This window comes from Semicossyphus pulcher, unplaced genomic scaffold (genome assembly GCF_022749685.1).
Source record: "Semicossyphus pulcher isolate SPU_LCO1_2020_fin unplaced genomic scaffold, fSemPul1.0.p SCAF_9, whole genome shotgun sequence".
Taxonomy (NCBI): domain Eukaryota; kingdom Metazoa; phylum Chordata; class Actinopteri; order Labriformes; family Labridae; genus Semicossyphus; species Semicossyphus pulcher.
Genome location: NW_027211770.1, coordinates 31,877,360 through 31,903,519, shown reverse-complemented (window position 1 = coordinate 31,903,519; position 26,160 = coordinate 31,877,360). Strand labels below are relative to the sequence as shown.

General features: G+C 41.9%; 2 protein-coding genes across 6 annotated transcripts in view; one reads left to right on the top strand and one right to left on the bottom strand.

Annotated features, from left to right (window-relative positions):
• atp2c1 (ATPase secretory pathway Ca2+ transporting 1) overlaps positions 1 to 15,416 on the top strand; it is a 44,613-nt gene extending 29,197 nt beyond the window's left edge. For all 5 annotated transcript variants that reach the window (XM_069655637.1, XM_069655638.1, XM_069655640.1 and 2 more), the window contains 20 exons: positions 69 to 224; positions 606 to 674; positions 1,992 to 2,067; positions 2,163 to 2,229; positions 4,237 to 4,361; positions 4,765 to 4,862; positions 5,911 to 6,006; positions 6,113 to 6,202; positions 7,228 to 7,332; positions 7,680 to 7,836; positions 7,926 to 8,096; positions 8,356 to 8,453; positions 8,649 to 8,699; positions 9,088 to 9,254; positions 9,370 to 9,438; positions 9,919 to 10,035; positions 10,244 to 10,391; positions 10,968 to 11,063; positions 11,348 to 11,489; positions 12,269 to 15,416. In XM_069655637.1, the coding sequence (XP_069511738.1) occupies positions 69 to 224; positions 606 to 674; positions 1,992 to 2,067; positions 2,163 to 2,229; positions 4,237 to 4,361; positions 4,765 to 4,862; positions 5,911 to 6,006; positions 6,113 to 6,202; positions 7,228 to 7,332; positions 7,680 to 7,836; positions 7,926 to 8,096; positions 8,356 to 8,453; positions 8,649 to 8,699; positions 9,088 to 9,254; positions 9,370 to 9,438; positions 9,919 to 10,035; positions 10,244 to 10,391; positions 10,968 to 11,063; positions 11,348 to 11,489; positions 12,269 to 12,390 (2,220 nt within the window). In that variant the 3' untranslated portion in view covers positions 12,391 to 15,416. The remainder of the gene's footprint in view (positions 1 to 68; positions 225 to 605; positions 675 to 1,991; positions 2,068 to 2,162; positions 2,230 to 4,236; positions 4,362 to 4,764; positions 4,863 to 5,910; positions 6,007 to 6,112; positions 6,203 to 7,227; positions 7,333 to 7,679; positions 7,837 to 7,925; positions 8,097 to 8,355; positions 8,454 to 8,648; positions 8,700 to 9,087; positions 9,255 to 9,369; positions 9,439 to 9,918; positions 10,036 to 10,243; positions 10,392 to 10,967; positions 11,064 to 11,347; positions 11,490 to 12,268) is intronic.
• Positions 15,417 to 16,879: 1,463 nt separating this feature from the next.
• aste1a (asteroid homolog 1a) lies at positions 16,880 to 24,706 on the bottom strand. The gene is made up of 6 exons (XM_069656955.1): positions 24,580 to 24,706; positions 21,982 to 22,817; positions 21,526 to 21,834; positions 20,264 to 20,468; positions 19,378 to 19,522; positions 16,880 to 19,064 (listed from the first exon to the last, which is right to left on the bottom strand). The coding sequence occupies exons 1-6, from the start codon at positions 24,704 to 24,706 to the stop codon at positions 18,671 to 18,673; spliced, it is 2,016 nt and encodes a 671-aa protein (XP_069513056.1). The 3' UTR covers positions 16,880 to 18,670.
• Between the last annotated feature and the right edge of the window lie 1,454 nt (positions 24,707 to 26,160).

Genomic DNA, 26,160 nt, shown 5'->3' with positions numbered 1-26,160 from the left:
TCAACAATCCTGTTACACTCTGTTAAACAATGCAGAATCACCCTTTACTTCTGTATCCATCCTCTCAGGCGACCGACCTGACTGTGGATGAGTCCAGTCTGACGGGGGAGACGACGCCCTGCACCAAGTCCACTTCCCCCCAGCCAGCAACCACCAACGGGGACATCGCCTCCCGCAGCAACATCGCCTTCATGGGGACACTAGTGCGCTGCGGCAAAGCCAAGGTGTGACCTGCATGACTTTTACATTTCCTTTTTAAAGGATCAACAGAGTTGGTTTGTTTGTTTGTTTCTTACCTTCAGTTGGTTGAAAATCCAATAATGTCCCTTCATGTTTCTCTCTCTACTGACAGACAGAAGGCCTAACTGAGGCCTAAGTTACTGTTCAGGGAGAACTTAAATTAAACCACAAACTGCTGTAGAACAAACAAAGAAATATTTTATCTCTTACGCAACATTTGAACAGGAACATGTAATACTTTTATTTAATATGGTTTCACCTGTTAGCTTAAGTTGTTCAGATTCTGGGGAATAATGTGAAAGTACTTTAAAGGTGAAACAAGCTGACGCTGCTCTTCTTCTGTTTGTGTGTGTGGTGTTCCTCAGGGCATCGTCATAGGAACCGGAGAGAACTCAGAGTTCGGGGAGGTTTTCAAGATGATGCAAGCAGAAGAGGTATGTTAGCCTGAATCTTATCTGAATAAGAACAAGCTGTTGTTGATACTGTAAACTGGCAGGTTACTGTGCAGTCGTAAAAACAATCCAAACACTTTGATTTACACTTCTGTGACTCCTTAAAGGAAGCAGAGCTTTTAAATATCAGGTGGACAACAAACCTGTTTTCCACCTTCAGATTACAGTAACATGATTTCTGCTGCTCTGACATTTCTTGGCCAAGTCGACACAGAGGTGGTTTCTGAATAGCTTTTAAAGCAGGAAGACTTCAAACAGAGAAAGTGTCACTGAGACGGCGGCGAGAGGATTAAAGGAGCGACGATTACAGGAAGAGAGCGGCCCTTTTATTTAAAATAGTTCAGTCTGTCTGATGTACTGACACACAGAGGGCTTTCTTGATGTTACAGTTAGTCTGATTACAGCCCTCCACTGTTGCTGTAATGAAAAACTGTGCCGAGTGTTTTCCTCTCTTGCCAAACAAAAGACAGGAAGCAGCATGTTGTATCACTTTAACAGTTAAAACAAGAGAACCATTGTTCTGATATCAGGCTGTGATAGGGCGAAGGAATCTGATTACTGACCTGCTGCATGTTTATGTAGATTTACAGTCACAGAAAGTGCACAGAAACACCTCTGACCACCTGTGTTACCTGAGCTCTCTGAGTCAGATACAGGCCGATGTAACTGCACTGAAATGCTGCAGACAGAATCAAAGTATGGTTTGTGTTGTGTTGAATTCTGGCTGAAAAGATTCTTATAGCTTTGGTTCTGCCTACTTACAGGAGTTAAAAAATAAATCCTCAGCACGCACTCCTGAAAATGTCCCGTCATTGTGCAGGTGGGCTGCAGGTGGGCTGCAGGTGGGCTGCAGGTGGGCTGCAGGTGGGCTGCATGTGGGCTGCAGGTGGGCTGCATGTGTGAACGCAAACGGGCAAATTTCCATCCCGACTTTCTGCAGACTTTTTCCTGCCAGCCTCCGAGTAAAATGTCTGCAAAAAGTCGGGGTGAGCCGATGTGTGAAGGCAGCAGGTAACAGTCAGGAACATTCACCGTGAGCGAGTGGGCGGGGCGATGACGTTTATATCATGTGACCGGTGTGAAACCAGGAGAGCGACACAGAACAGGATGATTAAAATCATCCGAGGCTGAAGAAGACGACAGCAAAGATGAGATTGGACAGGGGAGCTCTCCCGCTGTGAGGGACGTGTGTGAAACTCAGACTGACTTGCATGTGTGAAAGGGGCTTCAGTGAGAAGCATCACCTCTGTCTCATCCAACTGTTTAAACAAATGATCTGTTCCTGTGTGTTGGGTTCAGGCTCCTAAAACACCGTTACAGAAGAGCATGGACCTGCTGGGGAAGCAGCTCTCGCTCTATTCCTTCGGCATCATAGGTTTGTTTCTTTTAACTCATCAGTATAATCACATCAGCCGTCCGCTTCAGTGTGCCCGTGTTGAACCGTGTCTGTGTTTTTGCGCTGTGTTTCAGGGGTCATCATGCTGGTGGGCTGGCTGCAGGGGAAGAGGATCCTGGACATGTTCACCATCGGAGTCAGGTAGAATATTTCACTGTCAGCTGATCGATGTTCGCTCTGGAAGCTGAATCGTTCCTCTGTGCAGATGTCTGTTTGGTAAATGATTGAACACTTGCAGCAGCTCTGGCAGCTGCCAGTCTGCAGTCCACTGCTGTTAGCACACTGTAACTGACCTTTGTCAGGATGGACACTCTATACTGGAGATGGCAATCCTTCAGGAGTGGCAGGTGTAGAGACCTGGTTTTATTTGTGCAGCTTTATTAGACACAAGACGACAGGGACACTTAAACGCCATAAGTTGGAGTCAAATAAATAATAATTATAACATTTTGGAAAGACTAATTATTAACATTATTCTGAGGGTGAAATCAAATCTCAGAGCTGGAGTCAGGACATGGTTAGCCTAGCATAGCATAAAGACTGGAAACAGCTAGCACGGCTCTGTTCACAGTTAAAAATACAAACGCCTCTGAAGCTGACGGAGCGAGTTGTTGCATCTTGTTCGTTTAATCCGAACACAAAAACAAAGTATGTGTTTAAAGAGACAGTTTTTATTTATTTAGTTTGAATTTGATGTTTTTCTTGAGACAATGCAGAATATATTTATTTTAACAGAAACAACTAAAAGCTAATTTCTCATCTAGTCTGTGGGTGGATGAAACTAGAGAGGCGCAGATTACTCAGAGGATCAGTTCGAGGAAATCAAAACCTTAAACACAATAAAATGCTACAAGAAACTGAAGAAACAAAGAAAACTGCTCCAAAAACATCCACAGGCGAAACATGCTAACTATGTCAACACCATTAACAAGAGAAATGACCGACCAAACACTCAGAACCTCTGACAGCCGCATCCTGTGTCTCTCAGTTGAGTGGCTGCGCTCCGGTTATACTTCAGACGTGTTTTCAGACAGAGTTTAAAATGTTTAAAGGTCGGTCACGTCCCGGCTTCCTTACCTGGCTCAATCATTTACAACAGTCCCTTTAGAGGAAGCTCTTGTTAGCCTGTTAGCAGCTCTTCCTGTTGACACAAACTGTTGACAGTTTGTGATGCAGGACGTGTTTCTCAATGAAAACAACATATGCGTAGTGACTGTGTGCAGCCTCCTGAGGTCTTGTCATCACCGTGAGGTTTAGTTTTGGTTTTACTTTACCTGAGACCAAAATCATCCCTTTGTTCTTCGTCTTCACCTGTATCTGGCATCCCATACTTGTGCTGCAAAGGTTTAATCCTGCACACGGTTGCATGTCCGGTTGCCTTTTGGATGAAACCTTTGAATTACCAGCTCCTTATACACTGCCAGTTCAAGGCGGGATTATTACGTCTCTGTTACCCCCGTCTTCTGTGTAAAACACACGGGAGGCAGAATGGTGGGGTGAAGTTGTACCACCTTTGAGCCGACATCAGAGGTAGTAACAGAGGCGAAGCGGGATCTGTGTCATCAGCAGGGCCGGCAGGGCGGAGCAGAGCCGTCTGTGCACATGTACAGCATGTACTGTTTGATTTCACCGTGCGCACGTTTAGCTGTGTAACAGCAAAGTTTCATTACGCTGCTACGGCTGAATTGCACTGTACCTAGATGACTGACAACCGTCACAGACGTACTCTTACTTCTGGGCAGATGGATAAAGTGTTGAGAGAACAGGTTGATATTTAAGTCGTACTCCTGTCATCTTTAGAAAGGAAGTAAATTCCTGTCCCCGGATTGGATGGAAAAGGAAGTACGAGGCAAATTTGTTTCTGTAAAACATCTCTTACCTACAGCTACTAGTGAAATGTATCTTATGGTTTTAATTGACCTTTTATAAACCAGGAAGTCTCTGTATGGCGCTTAATAAATGCAGGTCGACAGGTCAGGTCTGTTCCAGGAAACAGAACACAAGCAGGTAAATCACCTTCAGCAGGACCATCATAATCTAGATCCAGTTACAAACCACCACCACACAGAACAGGTGGAAACATTCAAAGGGGTCATACTCACCTTGATATGTGATCGGTCGTATTGATCATTGATCTCTCTCCCGTAGTCTTGCAGTGGCTGCCATCCCAGAGGGTTTACCCATCGTGGTGACGGTGACGCTGGCGCTCGGTGTGATGCGAATGGTGCAGAAACGAGCCATCGTCAAGAAGCTTCCCATCGTAGAAACTTTGGGTATGTTACTAATAACAACATGTATACAAGATCATTTCATTCATCACTGGTAGAAATGATCGCAGTCTTAAACTGTGACTTCCTGTCCTCACATCAACACAGAACATTCGAGATCTTACTTTGGAACTACAGGAGCAAAATCAACATTTACAGACACATTTGTGCTTCAGAAAGAAACAACTCTGCAGCAAAAACCCTGAAACAAAAGCTTGTGATCTTTCTGTGTGAATGTGTTTGTGGAAGAAAAATAAACAGATCCAAGAACGTGATTATAACAACTCCTTTGATAATTATTGTTATTTATTTAGCTCTTTTAAAACAGATCCAAGCGACACAGGTCCTCAGCTAAAGCAAATGTTTTATACCACGCGTGTGTGTTTGACTTCCTCTCGCTGTTTCTCAGGCTGCTGTAACGTGATCTGTTCAGACAAGACGGGAACTCTGACCAAGAACGAGATGACTGTCACTCAGCTCTTCACGTCCGACGGGCTCCACGCTGAGGTTTGAACACCCCCCCCTTTCATCATGACTGTATATATACGAGGGGGGGTCATGACCCCTGAGGGGGGCTGAGATAAATTCGGGGGGTCACCAGAGAACAAATAAAATAACATATTTTATATAAAGTAACATATCTTACACTGGGATATGGTTTTGTGCCTTAGAATAGATTATATTGAGTGTGTGTGTGAGAGTCAGCGCGTCCTGTTTACGGCGCACGGTCTGAAGTGATTTAGGGCGTGTAATCTGGGCGCATAGTGAGGCGCAAGGTGCAGAGATGAATAATTATTAATCAGTGTTTCTGGGCGTGACATGATCAGATCGGGAACACGAAGTTGATTACTCTTCTTTAGAACTGTTGTACTGAAGCATAAAAATGAAAAGTGGTTTTAATGTGGCGTCTGTAGCTGAGGACGGTTCAGCCCGCAGAGAGCAGGCCGACCCACTTCCTTCATGTGGAACTCCCAGCAGCCATCAGGAGAAGTGGGTCAGGTGACGGAGGAGCGGGAGACCTTTTAATTTGTCCTTAATGACGTTAATGTGACCTGCTGGATCAAAGTCAGAGTCTTACTGACTGACATGGTGCTGGGCAAATATAGTTTAATGCAATGTGCATATTAGGAAGGCAATGAACATACCTGTCACGTATCAATACCTCCGACCTGTTCAGGTTTTTTATGGAAAGAGAAACAAAAAAAAGGCTTTAAAAAAGGATTATTGTCATTAAACAGAGAGATTTGTCTTGATTTAAAGGTGTTTTGGAGGACGCCTGAGTAGGAACTGTGTGTTTGTTCTGTATCGTGGGTTTTATAATCAGGTTACAAGAAAGAGTGTCAATTTAGACTCAAGTTTTGGTCCATTTTTAAGGCTTTAGTTTTGTACAAGGCTTTCTAAAGATGGTGGACCTGCAGCTCCTGTGTTCGAACAATCAACACACACTTCCTTCACTCAAGATCCGTCTGCTGTAGGAACTAAAGCAGTCCCTCTAAACAGTGTTCCTAAAAACTCGGGAACATGCCTGATGTTTTCCCTTCACGTTGTCTTGCAGGTGACGGGCGTCGGCTACAACGGAGCAGGGGAAGTTTTACTGGACGGAGAGGTGATCCACGGCTTCTCCTGCCAGTCAGTCAGCAAGATCGTGGAGGTGAGTCAACACATGGGGGCTGCAGCGTGGAGGAAGCGGGATAAATCTTTGTCTTTTAAAATCGAACGTATTATTTGAAAAAATGTGTGTGTGTGCGTGATGTTAGGTGGCCTGTGTGTGTAACGACTCGGTCATCAGGAATCACACTCTGCTGGGGCGACCGACGGAGGGAGCGCTCATCGCCCTCGCCATGAAGGTAAAAACACACAGAAATAAAGCCTTAACCTGAACCTCGATAAAACAACATGCTCGTTAATATCTGAACACTTGGACCTCCTGAGCTTCTGTTCTTGGCAACACGTGCGTTAACACGGGCACGCTCTGCTCTATGCCCCGTTAAAACCTGGCTCCACTGTTTCTCAATGATCTCTCCTCCTGTCTTGGTGCCCTGTCTCAGAATGTGTGCAAAGAGGCCCGCAGCCTAAGGGCAACTTTTGACTCAGACAGCCAGGTGACCGAAGTCATGCAGTCCTGCTTTCCTCAGCTGAGACAGTTAACTAAATCGGGTCATTCCTTTCCCCTGCCGAAAAGGTCGTCCAAGCTTCTTGTTCTTAATTATCATATATTATAGTTCTCACTGTGTTTGCTCTGCTGATAGCTGACGTGTTTTTTTTTCATCTAAAAAACAAAACTTATTTTACTTTTATTTTAACTTAAACATCAAACATCTCTAACTGCTTTCATGTGAAGAAACCATCTTCAGAGAGCTCCGTCTGTGTGTTCCTGTGACGTCAGAGAGGACGGTGTCCACCACGTTGCATCATCTCACACTGAAGGAAAGTCTGGTGATGAAAAGATTAACGTCAAGGACGAAAACGCTGCAGAACGAACTTCTTCTTCTTTTCTTCTTTCCAAACGTCCGTCCTCGTCTGCTCTTCACTGCTCCGAGACGAGTCTGATCTTTAATATTTAATTTCGTATTTAGATTTTTGAAGATGGATCTGCATCCTCGGGGGGATGAGCGATCTCTTCTCTGCCTCTCGTGTTAAAAACTTAAATGTTCCCAGTTACTGAGGAATTACACCTGCAAAAGATAGAATAATTAACATTCAGCATCACTTTTATCTTTGTTGTTGTGAGCTGCTAAAGATCAAGCCTGGTGTTTCCTTGGTCTCCTCAGCGCGTCCTCTGATCCAGCTGTGTCTCTGATCCACCTGTGTCTCTGATCCACCTGTGTCTCTGATCCACCTGTGTTTCTGATCATGTGTTTATGTCTCCCAGATGGGTCTGGAGAGCCTGAAGCAGGAGTACGTCCGTGTGGAGGAGCATCCCTTCACCTCGGAGAAGAAGTGGATGGCCGTTCGCTGTGTTCACCGCACCCTGCAGGTGAGCAAGTTCTCCACCTGTAATCTGTGATTTAGAGAGAAGTTCTGTCTCCAGGTGACAAACAGTCTGTCGTGGGCTGAGAAACAGGTAGCAGAACAAAGCTGGACACATAAAAACAGCCAGTAAATAAGAATCAGAATCAGGTTTAATGCAATCCACGTTTCCACACACAAGAAATACTATAAACAAAGAGAGTAATACAAGTAATACATCACAGATCATTGCTAACAAGCAGCAATGATCTGCAGTGATACGCATGGAAGTAATCATAAGTTTTCCTTTTGGTAATACACAGTCTGCTGTGTTTGTTTGTTTGTTTGTTTGTTTGTTTGTTTGTTTGCCTTCAGGATAAACCTGGAGTTTACTTCATGAAAGGAGCGTACGAGCAGGTGATCCGCTTCTGCAGCTCCTACAACAGCAGAGGAAGTGCACTGTCACTGAACAACCAGCAGAGGGAGCTATACCAGCAGCAGATCAGCTACATGGGCAGCGCTGGGCTCAGAGGTAAACACTCTTTAATACAGAACATTAAACTTCCTCACTGTCACATGAATACACTAAACACAAACCTCTCTGTCCGTCTCTTTGTTAAGTTTTGGCGTTTGCGTCGGGTTCCGAGATGGGGAATCTGACCTTCCTGGGTCTGGTGGGAATCATCGACCCACCAAGGTCAGGGGTCAAAGAAGCAGTGGGGACGCTCATCAGCTCTGGAGTCGCCATCAAGATGATCACTGGAGACTCTCAGGAGACCGCCGTGTCTATAGGTCAGAGGATGAAAGAGCTATGATAAATATGATTGAATCAGCAGAGGTCAGACTGACAGGAGGAGAGGGACCCTTTCAAAATAAAATACAATAATCATCAAATTTGATATCTGTTTAAACTTTCCTGGACCTTCTTTTATGAAGTTTGATTCAGTCCTCCTTCTTAAGGATTTTAAGGATCTATATCAGATAATTCAACCAAAAGAATCAATACATGTGATATTTGTAACCAGTGTTTCTTACGTCTGTGTGTCTGCAGCCAGTCGTCTGGGTCTGTACTCTAAAGGCTGTCAGTGTTTGTCTGGAGACGAAGTGGATCAGCTCGACCTGCAGCAGCTTTCACACGTCGTCCCCCGAGTCAGTCACACACACACACACACACACACACGCGCATACAAACTAGTTATGGCCCTCTGTGAGTTTGTGAAGAAGTGAACATGAAGATTTATTCATTCAAAACATTGTGCATGTAGTAGTATACACTTTTATTTTTATTTGTAAATTTAAATTGTACTCAGCTTGTTGTTGGCTCTCTGTGTTCTGTCTCTGCAGATATCCGTGTTTTATCGAGCCAGTCCGCGACACAAGCTGAAGATCGTGAAGGTGAGCAGGATGACTGCAGCGATGTTTCAAACAGGACACATTTCATTTTAATTTAATGACTTTATTGGCAGAAAAGTCTCGTAAAGTAAAGATTTTTGTATATTTCCAAATGATTTCACATTTTTTGGCGCTTTTATTGTTTTCCTGACAAGATTATCGACGTGTTTTTAATGTTAACATGTTTTACTGAATAAGCAGATAATAAATACCTTTAAATATTCTTTAAGTTGCTTTTTAGTTTAAGGTTTATAATTTATAATGTGAGCTTTCACACCTGTTTCTTCAGGAAGTCGGGGTTGGTCGAATTAGTGCGTTTACAAACAGAAAAATAGATTTGCTCAGAGGATGGTGTTAAAGTCAGAGATGTCTGGATTTATTCTCTCTGCAGTCCCTCCAGAACATCGGCGCCGTGGTCGCCATGACAGGTGACGGGGTAAACGACGCCGTGGCTCTGAAGGCCGCTGACATCGGTGTAGCGATGGGCCAGACGGGCACCGACGTCTGCAAGGAGGCGGCTGACATGATCCTGGTGGACGACGACTTCCAGACCATCATGTGAGTGGGCAATGTGGCACCGCTCTAAGCCACATAACATAAGGACCAAACATTAAACGCTCAACGTTTAAACTGCAGAAATAAAGAGTCTGTAAGGTTCGTTCTCTGCTTCCAGGTCGGCCATCGAGGAAGGAAAAGGAATTTACAACAACATTAAAAACTTTGTCCGCTTCCAGCTGAGCACGTGAGTGAAACATGAAGTCTAAATACAGATGATGTGATGTTTAAAACACAGACTTGATGCTTGTTTCATACCAGAAATTACAGATCAGGTACGCACACACAAATTACCTCTTTACATCTTTCTCTTCCTCTACGTGTGTGTTTACAGTAATTTAATAAACGTATATTACTGAGGATTATTAGAGAGTATATGTAAAGCAGGTAGAGAAGTAGATCCCTTTTCTCTCTCTGTTTTGCAGAGATTGAGACCACAAACATGCAAATAAATGTTTACTGAGGGAACAAATCGAGAGAGAAGTAGGACGTTTTTCTCATAGACTTTTATAGAATCAGACCTCTTTTAAAACCAGTGGAGTCGCCCCCTGCTGGACATTAGACAGAACACTGGTTTAAAGCACCTCTGCATTAGACTTCGCCCACTTCCTGTATACAGTCTGTATTGTATCCTCACCTGACGCCCCCTCCCTCTGCTGGTCTGCAGGAGTATTGCAGCTCTGACGCTCATCTCATTGGCAACGCTGATGAACTTCCCCAACCCGCTGAACGCCATGCAGATCCTGTGGATCAACATCATCATGGATGGACCTCCTGCTCAGAGGTGCAGGGGCATCATGGGAACTGTAGTGTGAACATAAACTCTGAAATTCTGACTGTGGTTTACAAATATTTGATCTTTTGAAGTTTTAATAGTTTAATAAGTAAATCAAATGAATGCTTGGACCCCTTTAACACCGACAGAATGCAAAGGAAGATTCCTCTGCTCATGACCTGAACATGATTTTAATGGATATAATTTTCATTGTTAGTTTGGGTGTGGAGCCTGTGGACCGGGACGTGATCAGGAAGCCTCCTCGTAATGTGAGGGACAGCATCATCACTCGCAGTCTGATCGTCAAAGTCCTGGCGTCGGCCTTCATCATCGTCTGCGGGACGCTCTTTGTCTTCTGGAGAGAGGTGAGTGCCTTCTAATAAGAGGTCTACAGGCTCAGGTTGTTATTCTCAGTGTGTGACAACATGACAGAAAGGATCCCTACAGAGATAGACCTTTTTGTTACAGAGGAAGATGATTGTTTTAACCACACACAGACGTTACATCGCTCTCTGCACACACACCAGACTCCATTCAGAAAAATAGCGATTTAAACTCACGATGCCTCTATCACTTACAGTACTTTGTATTGTTGTGTGACTTTGCCCTTTTATGTGGTTAGTTTGGAACCAACAAAATATTTGAGTAACACACAATAATACAGAAATACTAACAAATAGAGGCAGCGATAGACCAGCAACTCAGCAAGTGTTCTGCAAGGTAAAATTACACTTTTTGTCAATGGAGTCTGGTGTCTTTGAAAAGAGCGATGTCACGTCTGTTTCTGGATATGACAAAGAATCTTACTCTCATATAGACCTGCAAATGAGCATTTAATGTCCACATTATACAATAATGTAAAATCACTCAAACAGCATGTACACCAGAGGAACTCAGACGTCGTCCTCCAGCAGAGTTTGAATATTTGCTTTTGGTTTCAGTTGCAGGACAACGTGATCACTCCTCGAGACACCACCATGACCTTCACCTGCTTCGTCTTCTTTGACATGTTCAACGCTCTGAGCTCTCGTTCACAGGTAGCCGTTACACACAAACACACACACCTGAGAGGACGTCGAGCTGTTCTGCTTTCTTTGCTGCTCACTAATATGAGCCTTTTATAGTTTTTAAATTGGCTAAAATCACACACAGAGCCAAACTAAAGATGTACACTTGACAGTTTATATTTTCAGACTGTTTGATCCTGATACTCCTTATTTTGTGTTAAATCCTTGATCTGTAAGGTAACAAAAGGTGTCAGATAAATGTCATGGAGTAGACAGTAGCTTCCTGTGTGTGACTCTGTTTTGTCTCCTCTCAGACTCGTATGGTCCATGAGATGGGTCTGTGCAGTAACAGGACGTTCTGTTTCGCCGTCCTGGCCTCCATCATGGGTCAGCTCCTCGTCATCTACTTCCCTCCACTTCAGAGCATCTTCCAGACGGAGAGCCTCAGCATCTTCGGTAAGAGCAAAGTCTAAATGACTAATTGCTCCAGTAGAAACAGGATGTAATGGCTGCAACATAATCCTTGCTGGGTCAAAGGTCGTCCACTAAAAGTTCTTGTTGTTTCCACTGACAGGCTCAGATTGTTCTTCTAAGTGTGTGACAACATGACAGAAAGGATCCCTACAGAGATAGACCTTTTTGTCACAGAGGAAGATGATTGTTTTAACCACACACAGACGTTACATCGCTCTCTGCACACACACCAGACTCCATTGACAAAAACAGCAGTTTAACCTTACAGAACACAGGAGCTGCTGGTCTGCTGCTGGCTTCACCAGTTTGTTTGTTTGTATTTTTATATGAATATAGTGTTTTAATGGTTTGTTAAAATCCAACAAAATATTTGTGGCACACAAACAGACTAATCGATTGAGGCAGCAGTAGACAAGAAACTCCAAAGTTCTGCCACATAAAATTACTGTTTTTGTCAATGGAGTCTGGTGGCTTTGACTGGAGCGATGTAACAGCTGTTTCTGGTTTTAAAAAAGGATCTTACCTTAACAAAGGGGCATATCCTTGAAAGTGTTTTTCCTGTAATGTTGTCAGACACTTAGAATAACGATCTGAGCCTGCTAGAGATCAAAAATAAGAACATAAAACTTTGATCGGGTGCATTTGCCCCAAAGGATTACATTATGGCCTTATAACTTTAGTCATTTATACCCTAAATTTAAAGAAAAAAGGCCCAGGTAAAAAAATACCGGAAATAACTGTTTGCTCTGATGCTCCTCCAGACCTGCTGTTCCTGGTGTCCCTCACCTCCTCGGTGTGTGTCGTGTCTGAGCTCATAAAGATGCTGGAGAGGTGGAGGGGAGCTGAGAGGAGCCCGCCCGCCGACTGCTTCCACGAGGTATGACCCCCCTCTTCCACCGCACTGTCCGGGTTGAAGGACTCTGAGGTTTAGAAGAAGAATGGAGGATGATGGGTTTTAGGATCTCACAATCGATGGCACTGACTTATTAAGACTGCAAGGACTTTTCCTGTGAGATCCTGAGGGGGGAGGGAAGAGAGACTCTGGTCTGGGACTGGAGGACTCTCCCGGTCTCTGGGAAAGGGGGGACGGAGTAAGACAGAAAATGGACTGGACTTTGATTAATTAAGAGGACAAGATGGCTGCTGGGAAATCTGACCCTGGACTCTGTGTTTGGGCCTTTTATGGGGATCCACAGCAGCTCTTTGGCTCCTGGACCTCCCTCTCTCTCTCTGCCTGGCCTCGGTGTAGACCCCCAACCGTAGCTTTGGGGAAAACCGACCACACCTTCCTGCTGTGAACCGGCTCCAGTTTGCTCCTCGATGTTTAGGATGTACTCTAAGAATCAAGGCTAGAGACGTGTGCAGTTCTTTGTCCTCTTCCAGTCTTCTTTTTTAATCTTTGTTTAGAAGGTGTTGACCACTGTTCAGCTCGCTTTGTGACTTCAAACTAAACTTGTTTTATTGGGTTTATAATATATGAGTGGAGGTGTAACGGTACAGAACAAAGGTGTAGAACAGGAAAATGTTTCATTTCTTTCGGTTTATTTAGCAAAGAGGAAACGCCTACAAGCAGCTTAAAGGTCTGATTTACTACTGACAGAAATAAGGCACTGATTATTTACAGTAAGACGTTATTTGGAGAACGCTAAGGCAATATGTCAGGGCTGCTTTCAGTTAATAAAGGAACTTCACAGTGCACCTCATTGATTTGGATCATATAATGTATAATCTTTTATTGTATGGAAGTCTAAGACTGCCAATATTTAAATAAAATCATTTAATCCAATCTAAATATATTTTTTCATACATGTGCACGGATTGAAAATCAACCAGGAGAGTATCTTTGTCATTCTTTACCCATGATTAGAGGACTTTCTGAGGACCCAAAGCACTTCCTAAAGTGGGAAACAAGCTGAACTCAGGACCTTATTTTTTGTGTTTAAATTCAAAGGTCCAGTTTGCAATTACATTTTCAATGTTTTCCAATTTTGAAATAAAATGTCATTATTATTATTGTTTTTGAGGATTTTTTATCTTTGGGAGGGGATTGAAATATTGTCCGTTTAATTAGGGCGTCTTTTTTCATTGTTGATTAATCTGTTAATAATTTCTTGTTAAATCAGTTACTTGTTTGTGGCCCAATATGACGTCCTCAACACAAAGATACTCAGTTTACTGTCACAGAGGACAGAAACAGAAAATATTCACCTTTAAAAAGCTGTATTCACAGAGACAGAAACACATTATCACAATAATTGCTGATCAATGAAATAGTTTACAAGTAAGGACTTAACCTTTGCAGCTCTACACTTAATATTAATTTCATTGTTTTTTTTAAAAGATAGATTTATGCAATGAGGACACATCCTGTTTGACTGATTTGATTTGATGTTGGCAGCCGTGGACTTCCATACTCTTTATTGCGTGAAATCTTTCCTTACCGTGTTGTTTTTTTCTTATTGAACAAATAAAGCCAACGTTTTCTCATTTTAAATGTTGTCAAAAAAAGCAGCCAAACAAGAATAAAATACTTTAAACTTTGTAGGTTTTAAAGACGCAGAACAAAAGCCTCTGGAAAAAACAACCAATCAGAGCAAAGAAAGTGACGTAGCGGTAGGCTGCTAGGCTAGGTAGCTAGTTCCAAAATCCAATTCATATGGCTTCTCATTCGACCTGAACAGAAGGGGGACGAGACACTGGATTTATTTTTAAATCTGAAGAAAAGCTTGCATATTGGAAAACTACTTATCGACTGAAAATATGGGCAAACCGATGCATCTGTCGGGCTCAAAACTATTTTATAAAATCTTTTTTGGCAGCAGGGGAATTTTATCGATGCAGTACCGCTAGTTGCCACTAGAGGGCTAACCTGACGAGCACGGTTAAGCGAACACACTGTGGCATAATGTCCTGTGTGAAACTTGCAGTTTTGATTAACAGGTCAAAGACTGTAATTTATGTTCACTAAATCTGTTTTTTATTTCTCTCAGTTCATTTTTTATACATTTAAAATATTTTCATTATAACACAAACAGCAGAATTTATAAGGACACAAAAAAAATGTAAAGGTGTGAAAGTTATATTTAAACAGTTGAGGAGACATAAATGTACCGTTACACCTCCGCTTCATGGGCTGGTTTCTGTGATCAATACTTTAATTTCATGCTTCTTCTTACACACACTGGTTCATTTAGATTAAAAGGTTTCAGTTGTACAGCTGATGACACTTTTCTGTCATATTTAAGCTCCTTCAACACTCGCCACCTTGTACAGAAAAACGTGTGTGGTGAGTTTTTTTCCCGCCCTGCACAGACGAACATCCTGATGCTTAATGTGGAATTAGGTCTCAAAAAGCACCAATGCTGAAAACACAAGAGTGCCGACGCGGTCGCTTCAGGGTACAAACACTTTAGTAACAACGCTTCCTCATCCTGTGCCTTAGAGAAGTCATTGATAAGAATTTAAATTATCCCTTTACTGACGGATGGCTTTTCTGTTTCAGCACTTGATTTAAAAAATTAACGTCATTATTAAGCATTTAATCAGGATTTACTTCTGCTCCTCCACCTTTAATTAATGCAGACGTCATGGTGCTTTCTGGGAAATGGAGTCGACTTTCTTTGGAGTTTTGATAGTTGTTTTTTAATTTTCTTCCCAAAAGGCACTAAACATGAAAATACTGTCACTCTGCTGCTGTTTCCTAAAATGAGATCTTGTTTTATTTCATATTGTGAACATGAAACATTATATTTAACTTCTATGAAATAAAAGATGATTTATCTCCTGGAAAACATCAGAGTTCAGGTTTTCTTTTTTCTCCAGGTGTGGATTTGTAACGTGCTGATGTCAGCGCACAGCTTTAACCGTGAAACATGAAAAAATATTAAAGGAAATTTACTGTTTTTACAACGTGAGTCTCATTTTTGTAGATTTTTCATCCTTGCTGTTGGTTCTGATCAGATTTCTGCTCGACGTCATTTTAACAAAAAGCCCTGTGAGACGTTTAGAGCTTCACAAAAAGAGTTGTGAGAATTAAATATTTGTTTTTCTTTACTTATAATTTTATGTTTTTCTTCTGCAAAGAAAGTCACAATTGGGAAATTAGATTTATTTTCTGAATTTGGAGTTTAAATTCAAGTAAAAATGTTAACGTGGCCCTGATTATCTTCTTTAGCTCAGTTTAAAGCAAATGTCCCACATGTTTCAGGAGGGAACGTTTGGTTGTTGTAAGTTGTTCAGAAGGGACATATTTTAATTTAAACAACTATTTTCTAACTCGTTAGCTACTTTCAGACAACAGCTAATGTTAGCATTTAGCTAGTTCAAGCTTACATAACTATAAGCTACATATTTTCACCTCATATCATTTCTTGTACCATTACCAAACAGTGATGTTAGCATTTAGCCACTTTTAGCTAACATCAGTGTTAGTTGGGAATTTGCAATTATCCTAATACATCTTGTACCATTATCAAATGCTAATGTTAGCATTCAACCTCCTCCTAGCTAACATTAATGTTAGTTAGGAATTTATACCTTTCCTATGGTATTTCGTAATGTCTTTAGCAAACAGTCATGTTAGCATTTAGCCCCTTCAAGCTAACATTACCGCAAGAGAAATGTACACCTTTCCTATTGTATTCGTATCTTAAACCATTATCAACATTGTTAGCAGTCAGACACTCCCCAACTTACTGTCAGATATGAATTTACATTTCTCTAACACATCTTTTACCATTATCAGACGCTAATGTTAGCGTTCAGCCACTTTAACACCACTGTTACCTTGTCATTTTCACCTTTCCTATCGTATCTTGTACCATTATCAAACACTGATGTTAGCATTCAGCCGATTCAAGCTAACATTATCGTAAGATAGAAATGTACGCATTTCCTAACTTATCTTAATTATCAAATGCTAATGTTAGCATCCCTAGCTATGGGCCTGATTTCCCTTCATATTCTCACAATAACTTCTGTTTTCAGTTGCTGATCCACAGAGGAGCTCTGATACATGCCTAGCTATCATTACTGTTAGCTAGGCATTTAACCTTTTCTATCATATCTTGTTACATTTATCAAATGCTAATGCTAACATTCAATCACTCCCTCGCTAACATTTCAGAACACTTAACATTATGAAACAGGATCCACATTAAAAAGAAGACGAAGCCATTTTCATGCATTTTTAAAAACATTTATAAACGTATGTTTAACATTTAGTAAATTAAGATTTACGTTGTTATTTAGCGTCTTTGTGAAATCCTGCTCATGAAGCATCTTCCTCCGTGCGTTTGTGTGTTTGTGTGAGTGAGAGCGATACGAGGAGGCTCACTGTGTTTATTCATATTTTCACACATTCAGAGGCGGATTGAGGACTAAAGTTTATTACAACAATAAAAACATTTTTAACATTTCCTTATTTTCTTCATTTTTATCTCACTTAGTGCAAAGACATTTAAGAAATAACGGGATGAACATTATAAGAAATATTGTGTTCTCTGATCAGAGAAGGACTTTAGTCAGAAAGTTAAAGAATTAAAATGTTTCACAGAGAAAAACAATGTTTGAGTAAAAAGTGCAGCAATAAATAGAACCAAAGCAAAAACACAACATAAAGTAAAGTGACATCAGCACACAAGCAGCACATCTCAGATTTCCCTTTTTCAATGTTTTTATCCAGAATAAAAAACCAAAGAGTCATTCTTAGCTAAACGTACCCGAGCAACGTGTAGAAGAAACATAATACTTCAAATGCATAAGAATAACAAAACCACAATATAAAGATATTCCAAAAAGTCCTGTATCGAAAATAAAAAATCTCTTCATGAAGTAGAAGTTCTGAAGTATCATCAGCAACAAGTACTTATTATTTATCAAATGTAAAAGTACTCGATATGAAAGAAAATATCCGTATAATTGCATCATACATTAACAAAAACGCTGGATTTCAGGTCCTGTCGTGCTGAATTTGTGCTTCCAATCGTAATTATTGATAAGCCTCATCTGTTTCGTGTGTCAGATGGAAATGAACAAAGAAACTACAGCTGTCAGATGAATCTACAGGAACACAAAGAACATTATTTCCCTCTGAACTCAAACCAAACATCAGAAGTGGAGTGAATGTGTTCAGTTACATTAGAAAACTGCAACAGGACATTATAAACTCAGCAGGGTCACCAGCTTTCTCTCTCTCTTCTCCGTCATTGATCTCAACGTCTTTTTTAGACCGACTCTCTGATGCACAAATGAACATAAATTCATCATATTTTTCTGTCTAATGTCGAGTTTATTTGTTAACGAACGCGCACATGTCCATCGTTTTGTCCCGCCTGCACCTGTCCTGTGTCCCTCTATGGAATCATCACGATACAGAAGCTAGCTTCTCTCTAAATGCTGTTTAGTGACGACTTGAATTTGGTCAAACTGACACTTAACTGGTCCAATCCAAGTTTCCGCCTTCAGGAAGCTGATTTTGCATCTTTCCTAGGACGAGTCAAAAGACACGTTTTGTCTTCGCAGGATTAAACGTGACGTTCGCAGATTTTTGGGGATTTGGGGATTTACTTTGCAGTTGTCAAAGGATATACAATCGGGCAAAAGAGGGCACTTGTGATTTAAAATTTCAAGTCTAAAAACTAGGTGGCAACAATCAGACTGTGTTAGATACTAGCTGATGGGAAAAGCAGCCAAAGAGCCAGATGTTTCCCTTTAGGAGCTGGTGGAGACCAAAGATGGAGCTCAAAGAGGGTAAATGTTAGATTGCTCTTATATAGTGCCTCTAAGTCTAATTCATCCGTTCACACAAGGATGGCTTTGCCTTTGAAAGCAATTAGGCGTTCAGTGTTTGCCCAAGGACACTCCGACATGTAGACAGAAGGCGCTAACGTCAATCTTCTGATTAGAGGACGACCAGCTGCTCGGCAAGAGAGTGAATACTGGCGAGACATCGTCAGGGTTTGTTCAAGTTTATGAAACTTGTTAGAAAATGGCCTAAAACTGTTGAATGAGATTAAACGTCATATTTCCTGCTTGTGTCACTGCCCCCTAGTGGCCAAAAAACAAAAATCACTGCAGGTGTGAAGGGAATAATTCGCAGTGTGGTCATTTTAAAAACAGCGCCACCTGTTGGCTTCTACACCAGAACTCGAGGAGGTCAGTGATCACAAGATGTCCCCGCCCCTGCAGTCCTGTTTGCGAGCCATCACCAGTATGTCGCAGCGGCTGCTTCTCTCCTTTGATCTGTGCCGAGTTCTCACCGACAGCAGATCATCCAGATTCAGATCCACGTGTGCTTTGACCGCGCTGCTGACCTCGTCTTCGTCGTACAGCAAGAAGAGCTGCTTCAGGGTGGCGGTCAGGTCCTCCAGAGGCCGCCGCTGTCGCTGTGGACTTCCCGTCAGGGCCGACACCTCCGAAGAATTAAACCGCTGCACGATGGCCAGCATGCTGTTGTACTCTCTCACACTAGATCGGTCGCTCCTCAGGAACTTTTTCAGTTTCTGATCCGTCCTCATCATGTGGACCAGCCGGTGGACCACCGTCCCCTCGTAACACCTGGACAACATCAGGACAAGATGGAGACTGAACATCAGCCAGGGTTTTTTAATCTTCATTACATGCATGAGTTTGACCGCAGAATCTTTTGTGTTTCATTACGTTGGAAAACTAAACCCTAAATATTCCTCCTTCCAGATTTGCAGAGAACCAAACTGATGTGATCATTTAACCCTTACAATCCCCTGAAGGCATCTTAGGACAGTGGAGGAGTTCAAGGATGTGGATCCCTGATTATATTTCATTCCTAAGCCTAAACAGGAAGAAGCTTAATGTAGATCCAGCACAGATTTTCCGTCCTGTGGACACTCACCTGGCGATTTGTGGTTCAGGTAAGGGGAAGCCCAGCAGCTGGTTCAGTTGGATGCTGTACTTCAGGCAGCTCTGCCATTGGTTGAAGGCCTGAGACACGTCAGGTTCCAGCTTCTTTTTAATGGGTTGATTCTGACTCTCTAAATCTGAAACACACACACACACACACACACACACACACACCTCATTACCAGGTCTTTCTGTTATTGTTTGACTTCTGATATCTACCTGTTCATAATGTGCATTTTCTTTTCGTTCTGTGCTCTCTATGTGTTCTGATGTTTACAGCATTTACAGCAGAAAACCCTCAAACATGCATTCTTTCTAATGTCCAGCAGGGGGCGACTCCACTGGCCCTATGACAAAATGCTCCTCCTCCTCTCCTGATGTATTCCCTCAGTAAACTTGTTCCTGATGAGTTTATGGTCTCAGTCTCTAGTCTCAAGTCTTCTTTAACACAGCATGATGTTCATTTAGTCACTGATGCTCCCATTGAGAGTCACACAGAGCAGAGAGCGGGGGAAACACTGGTTTAAAAAAACAAACAGAAACAAAATCAACTAATTTAGCTCTTTTTCTGAATCACTCCTGACCTCTCTGTCATGTCAACCAGTTTTAATGCTTCATTTTTCAGGTGCTGTAAGGATTGGATCAAGGCCGTGTTGGTGGACTCGCACTAACTTCCTGTGGTTCTTTGTCGCATGTGGAGCCCCATTTCTACCTTTTCTTTGATTTGAGCAGCTTAAATATTAAAATATCTTGAAAATTGAGTATCTTCTCGTTTTGAAATGTTTGGACCAAACAAAAGATATGAAGGAAATCACCTTGGTGACACCTGAGCTTCTTATATAACCAAATAAGTGTCACGACAGGTTTGTTTTTCTCACCTGCTCTTTGTCTCAGTGCGTCTCTATGACTCACTCCGAGCAGCAGCGCCTTCAGGAGCGTGTCGTCCGGTGAAGGCTCAGCTTTCTGCAGCCAGTAGCAGGTGACGGCCACCAGGAGGCGCAGGTGAGGCTGCAGTCCACTCAGAGAGGCCTCAGTCACTCCTAGAGCCTCCAGTAACACCTGCAGGCGCAGAGAGTGCTCCACCTGGGCCCAACAAACAGGGAGTAAAGGGTTAATGTGGAATAATGTGGTAAAATTGTAAATACAGAGCAAAATAAACTACGAGCACTACCAGCACTGAATAAGACTCCCCCAGCTCCTCCTGATTGACCCACTTCATCAATGCTACTTGTTTAATTAGCTAAATAAATTCATAATGAAATGTGTAATATGAGGTTGACTGCTTTGACTGCTGACCTTTGAAGGTGCTAGCTATGTCATCTATAATGGCTCCATTTGGCTGTTCAGCAGTGTTTGGTCGCTAAGACTGAAAGCAATGGTGGGTTTTGGTTGTGTGCTTACTTTGAATGTAGCTAACTTTGTGTGTACACGCTACACTGATTAAAGTGGCTGCTTCGGTTGTTTTAGCTAAGTAATGATGTAAAGCTAACTTTGACTGCAGTGACTCAGTTTGATGTATTAGCTAAGTTGTGCTTAATAGATAAGCTTGCCTGTATATCTTAGTGTTACTGTACTAGCTAACATGTTGTTAGCTTAGTTTGAGTGTATTAACTGTGTTAGCCCAGTCGACTTGAATGGCTACACTCGGCCGTATTAGCTGTTTGGTTTTGTGATTGAGACCAAGTTTTGTTCACAAAGTTTGACTGCTTCAGTTAAGTTGAGCTTTATTGTTTATTACGTTTGAGTGTAAGATTAATAACCATTTGTTGTTGCAAGCTAAGTTTGACGTGACTTATTATGAGCTATGAGCTATGTTGACTGTAAAAGCCACGCCTGTGCTAGCTAAGTTTATATTAGCTAAGTTGGACTGTACGGTAAAGTTGAAAGTAACTAACGTTAACTGTAAGTTACACTGCTTTAATAGCCATGTTTTGGTGTACTGGGTTAGTACGACTGTAAAGCTTGGTTTAATGTTAGCTAGGTTCAAATGTACAGTATTAGCTAAGTTTGACTGCAGCAGCTAGGTTTGGTTACCTTATTTTGATGTTAGATGGGTAGTGAAAGTAGCTCCTGCTCATGTAATGTCTTTTATGAATGTAAAGTGTTGATAATGATGAACAGAATAAACAAAAAGCTTCACCTGATCCAGAGTTTCCAGTTCCAGCTGCTGGGCGAGCCCGCTGCAGGCAGGCTGGACCCGGATGCTTTTCAGCTGGTGGCGGTCTCTGTCCAGCTCACTCACACGAAGGTCCTTTCCTTTGCCCAGCAGCAGCCTGTACATCACCTGGCGGATTGGCCTGGAGGTCAGGTGAGCAGTGGGCATGTCTGCGCTTTCCACGGGGAAGCTGAGGGACATGCCCTCAAGCAGCAGCACGTCCAGGATGTCTGCAGACAGCCGGGCCTGCATCAGAAGCAGCAGAGTCCAGTCTGGGACACAATCTGCCACATCCTAGAGGACAGGGCGAAACGATGTTCAATCAGGTGCACTTTACTGTCAATGTTAAGTGTTTCAGCAGAATTCATAAACTTCTTTTGTCAGTTTCACTGAATAATAATGACAAAGGATATAACAAAATAAAACAAAGTATTTCATTACATCTTCCTCTTCTGGGTATGGAGGTGCGACCCCATGGATGAAGAATTTCTTCAGGGAGCTTGTAGGGAGCTGGTACTCGTCCATCCCGAGGAACAAGCCCTTCATCACCTTGGCCTTTTTCTCCTTGCTAACCTCTCCCATCAACCCAAGGGCGGCCTCAAAGGCATCCTTAGGTTGCCTGAAGTCCTTCAGCCAGTGGAGCAGCCCCACCAAGTGGTTGGAGGGTGTCCAGTTACCTGCTGGGGAAAACTGAGCCCATCTAATGGGCGTATCCATCCTTTCCAGCTTCACATAATCATTGCCAGCCAAGGCAGCGAAGGCAGGCAGGAGCTCGGGCTGGATTTCGAAGAAGATGCAGAAGGTGGAGGACTTGTAGAACTTACAAGGGATGTAGCTCTGTGAGCCACTCTGCTTCACCGCCTTCCACTGGAAATGAGTCAAGGGCAGCAGCCCCCCCGGGAGGTCAAAGACTAAGAAGTCACTGTCAAAGGACAGCACAGGGCACTCCCACTCCCTGGCCAGGGCAGCAATCTCCCGGTCAGCCTCTCCATAGCACTGAGCCAATGGAACTTTGAGCCGGGCCAGCGTCTGTATGAACACCATCTTAGCCATCACTGGCAGGATCTTCTCTTGCCGGCTCTCCTCTGCTGCTTGATGGGCTCTCTGGATCCGATCCACCGTTCTTAGCGCCACAGTTTCGGTCTTCTTGTCAGTGAGACCTGAGCCTCCATCCAGCACCACGTACGGTGAGACCCCGCAGTCTCTGAGGGCTTTGATGAATCTCTCAACCAGGTCCTCATACCCAGCATACTCCCCACCGTGCAGCAGGTCCAGACCTGACCAATCAACCAAAGAGAACACAATGAACATATTGAACACCACATTACAACAAACAGACATCCTTGTCTTTGTGCTGCCTCGTTACACTGCAGTCCATCGTTACGTTAGCTTAGACCTTCAGGCTGATACATCAAGCGAGCGTTGACAGAGGTGATGCAGGTCGATACTTACTGATTGATTAACAGAAGGAAACCTACATCTGAGAGAGGAAATTAGACTCGGTAGAAAGGGTCTAATTTAAACGTTTTGTTTGTGTGGTGCATTTTAAAGAAGAAAAGAATTAGCAGGTTATCTTTTCTTTTCTAATATTTACATCCAAATCAGTGAGCAGAGAATTATCACTGGACCAAATTAATTGTATTCTGGTTGTTGATAGGCTAAGGAGCATCACTGTGTGTGTCTTGGCTAATCACAAATGATTATTAAAGGAACAAGTACTTTAAATTGATCTGAAACATCCAGCAGGAGTCTTTCCTCCTCTGCCCTTCCCCCTCCGACCTGCAGGTGTCACTGTTGAAGTATTTTATTCAGAATTTCAGGAATTCAAAGAACAGAGAAACATTAATTTTATAAATGATTCTGAATATTTTATTTCAGCCTCTTCCTCTCTTTTATATTTTGGCCTCCCTCTAAAATAATAATGTCCCAAAAACAACACAAACAATAAAGTTAGTCTGTTTGGATGAAGCCCATGATGCGTTTGGTCCATCGAGTATATCAGTCCTCACACATGGATCATTTACACCTTGTTCCTGTTCCTGCTGCTGTAACATCTGACCTAATTCACGTTTATTTTTAGCCACGCTCGTGCTGTGGTCACTCTGAGTCCGGACTGAAAATCTAAACATCCATTGAATGAACAGTCCTGACACTTTGTTGATATATTCTGGTGTTCACAGGATGAATCCTTTTCCTCCTAGTGCCACATGAGGTTTGTGGTTTCGAGGGGAATATGTCACCAACAGTGGGACGTTTTTTCTTACATTATAAAAAACATTCATATTATAACTCCTCCTATAAAGTCATATTAATAGTATCATGTGTTGAAATATATTTATATATATCCTCTTTAAACAGCAGACCCATTAAAGATTTTATCAATAATATATAACCACTTGGTAACTTTGTACGACATTATTCAGTGTTACAACTCACTTATTCAGTGTTTAAACACAGTTGATGCAAGATTACTTTCAGGATCAGTTGGACAAAGTCGTAGTAGTAGTAAGAAGCTACAACATTAAAAAGCTGCTTATGTTTTGACGCCTCAGTAATAAAAACCTGTTACATAACAGCACCCTGAGGAGACCTGCTGTCTTATGACACGTTAAGGACATTTGGTTGCTGCTGAACAACTTCTGCTGAAGTGAAACAGTAAGCACAGGAGCTCAAGCAGCCACAGGGAGTGAACATGGAGGTATTAGAACTCTTACTACAGTAAACAAAGCTGTGTACACTTTGTCTCCTCTGTGAGGCTCATAAAAACACAATTACAGGCCGAATCATATCGACGTCATCCAGATAAGATCTGCCTGACAGAGACACACCTCACAACCGCCAATAAATAAAAAAACATAAAATATGATCATTAAATTATTATTTTATTTAAAGGTCTACAAATGATCTGTAGACTGGCTGTACTATATGAAGTTATAAAAGTAAAGTATATCTCCTTGTCCTGTTACTGTACCCTGAAGTATTTGAGCGCGCTACTTTGTGTTTGTTTGTTTGTTTGTTTGTTTGTTTGTGTGCTCCTACCTGAGTCGAAGTACAGCAGGTAGATGAGGTTGCATCCATCGATCACCAAACGTCTCTTCATGAACTTGATGTCCCGGAAGACCTGCCCCTGGGTCGATAACAACTTGAACATGCCCTGGACTCCCATCCTGCGTCTGTTTGTGTTGGAGAACCGGCTCCAGCGGCGCTCTTATACCGAGCCTGCTCACACCCTCCGAACTTCCTTAGGTTTCACTTTCCAGACATCACACCTGCGTGACTGTCTCCAGTCTGTTGCAAGACCTCACCTCCTAAAGCATCATATCATCTGTAATAGCCTTTTATCGTGTGTCATCGCCTTTCTAAAGTCTTATATGGGAAATGTTCAATATAAAAATCTTAATGTGCCAATTCCCATGTGCAGAGAGGGAGGAGGACACGTAGAGGTAGACGTGTGTTTATTTCCATTATTATGGACATGCAGATCAATATTTGATGTATAATATCAAACTGATAAATATCGATCGATATGATTGTTAACAAAAGCAGGGGCTTTTCAAAATAAATGCAATACAAGTGAACAAGTAAGCTTAAAGTTATTAAACGTTATTAAAGTATCACAGTAAAAATATACAAGAGTTATTAGTTTCAGGTTATTGAAGATTAAACAATATATGCTGCAGTATTCTCTGCTTCATGGAGTTAAAGTACATGACTAAATGTACTTTCCTCTCCACACATATTTAATAAAACAACAACATGTATTTAATAATATTAATATAACATTAACATCGTCATATGATACCTTCATAATTTAATTAGGGATGGGTGGGGGGGGGGGGGGGGGGGGTCTTTATTGGACTTTGTGAGTAAAAGGAAAGTGAAACCTAAAGCAGCTCCGGAGGGAAACATGAAACTGAACAGCACTGAACATCAAATGTGACAACAGGCTGATCATCTGGAGTCTTTCTGCAATATTTCAACAGTTTTACAAAACAGGAAAGTTTATCATCAGAGAGCTGAAGAGACGGAGAGCAGCTGATCTGATGAACACAGAGTTTACTGAGTAAAAGTACAGTAAACAAAACTGTTTAACATCTTCTTCATCGTTGTTATCTTATTATTATTATTATTATTATCATTATTATTATTGTTATTATTATCATTATTATTATTATTATTATTATTATTATTATCATTATTATTATTGTTGTTATTATCATTATTATTATTATTATTATTATTATTATTATCATTATTATTATTGTTGTTATTATTATTATTATTATTATCATCCTTATTGATCATTATTATCATCAAAATGTTCACATCACATCTCTAAATGGTTCACAATTACAGCCAATAAATTATTCATTACATTATCTATTTTTCTCAAAATGTCGGATGTTGAGCAACTTTTTGATTAGTCAACATGTTGCTGGCCTACTGGCTGCGTTTGTAGAGAATCGGTCAACATCATGAGGGTGATATGACGCTAATCAAAATCAGGGGCTTCAACTGTCAAATTAAGCTGTATCAAATTTTAAATTGTGCAGAAGATCATCCACTCTCATTCTACTGGCTCCTTGGTCACGTGACCAGCCTGTGCCGCTCATCAAGTCC

What these genes read in the sequence shown, in the direction of transcription:
- aste1a (XM_069656955.1), bottom strand. Translation starts at nt 24,706, where the DNA reads ATGGGAGTCCAGGGCATGTTCAAGTTGTTATCGACCCAGGGGCAGGTC. An exon ending in CATACCCAGAAGAGGAAGAT is followed by an intron (nt 21,835 to 21,981) that starts GTAATGAAATAC and finishes CCTGTCCTCTAG; the next exon opens with GATGTGGCAGATTGTGTCCC. An exon ending in CGCACTGAGACAAAGAGCAG is followed by an intron (nt 19,523 to 20,263) that starts GTGAGAAAAACA and finishes TGTGTGTTTCAG; the next exon opens with ATTTAGAGAGTCAGAATCAA.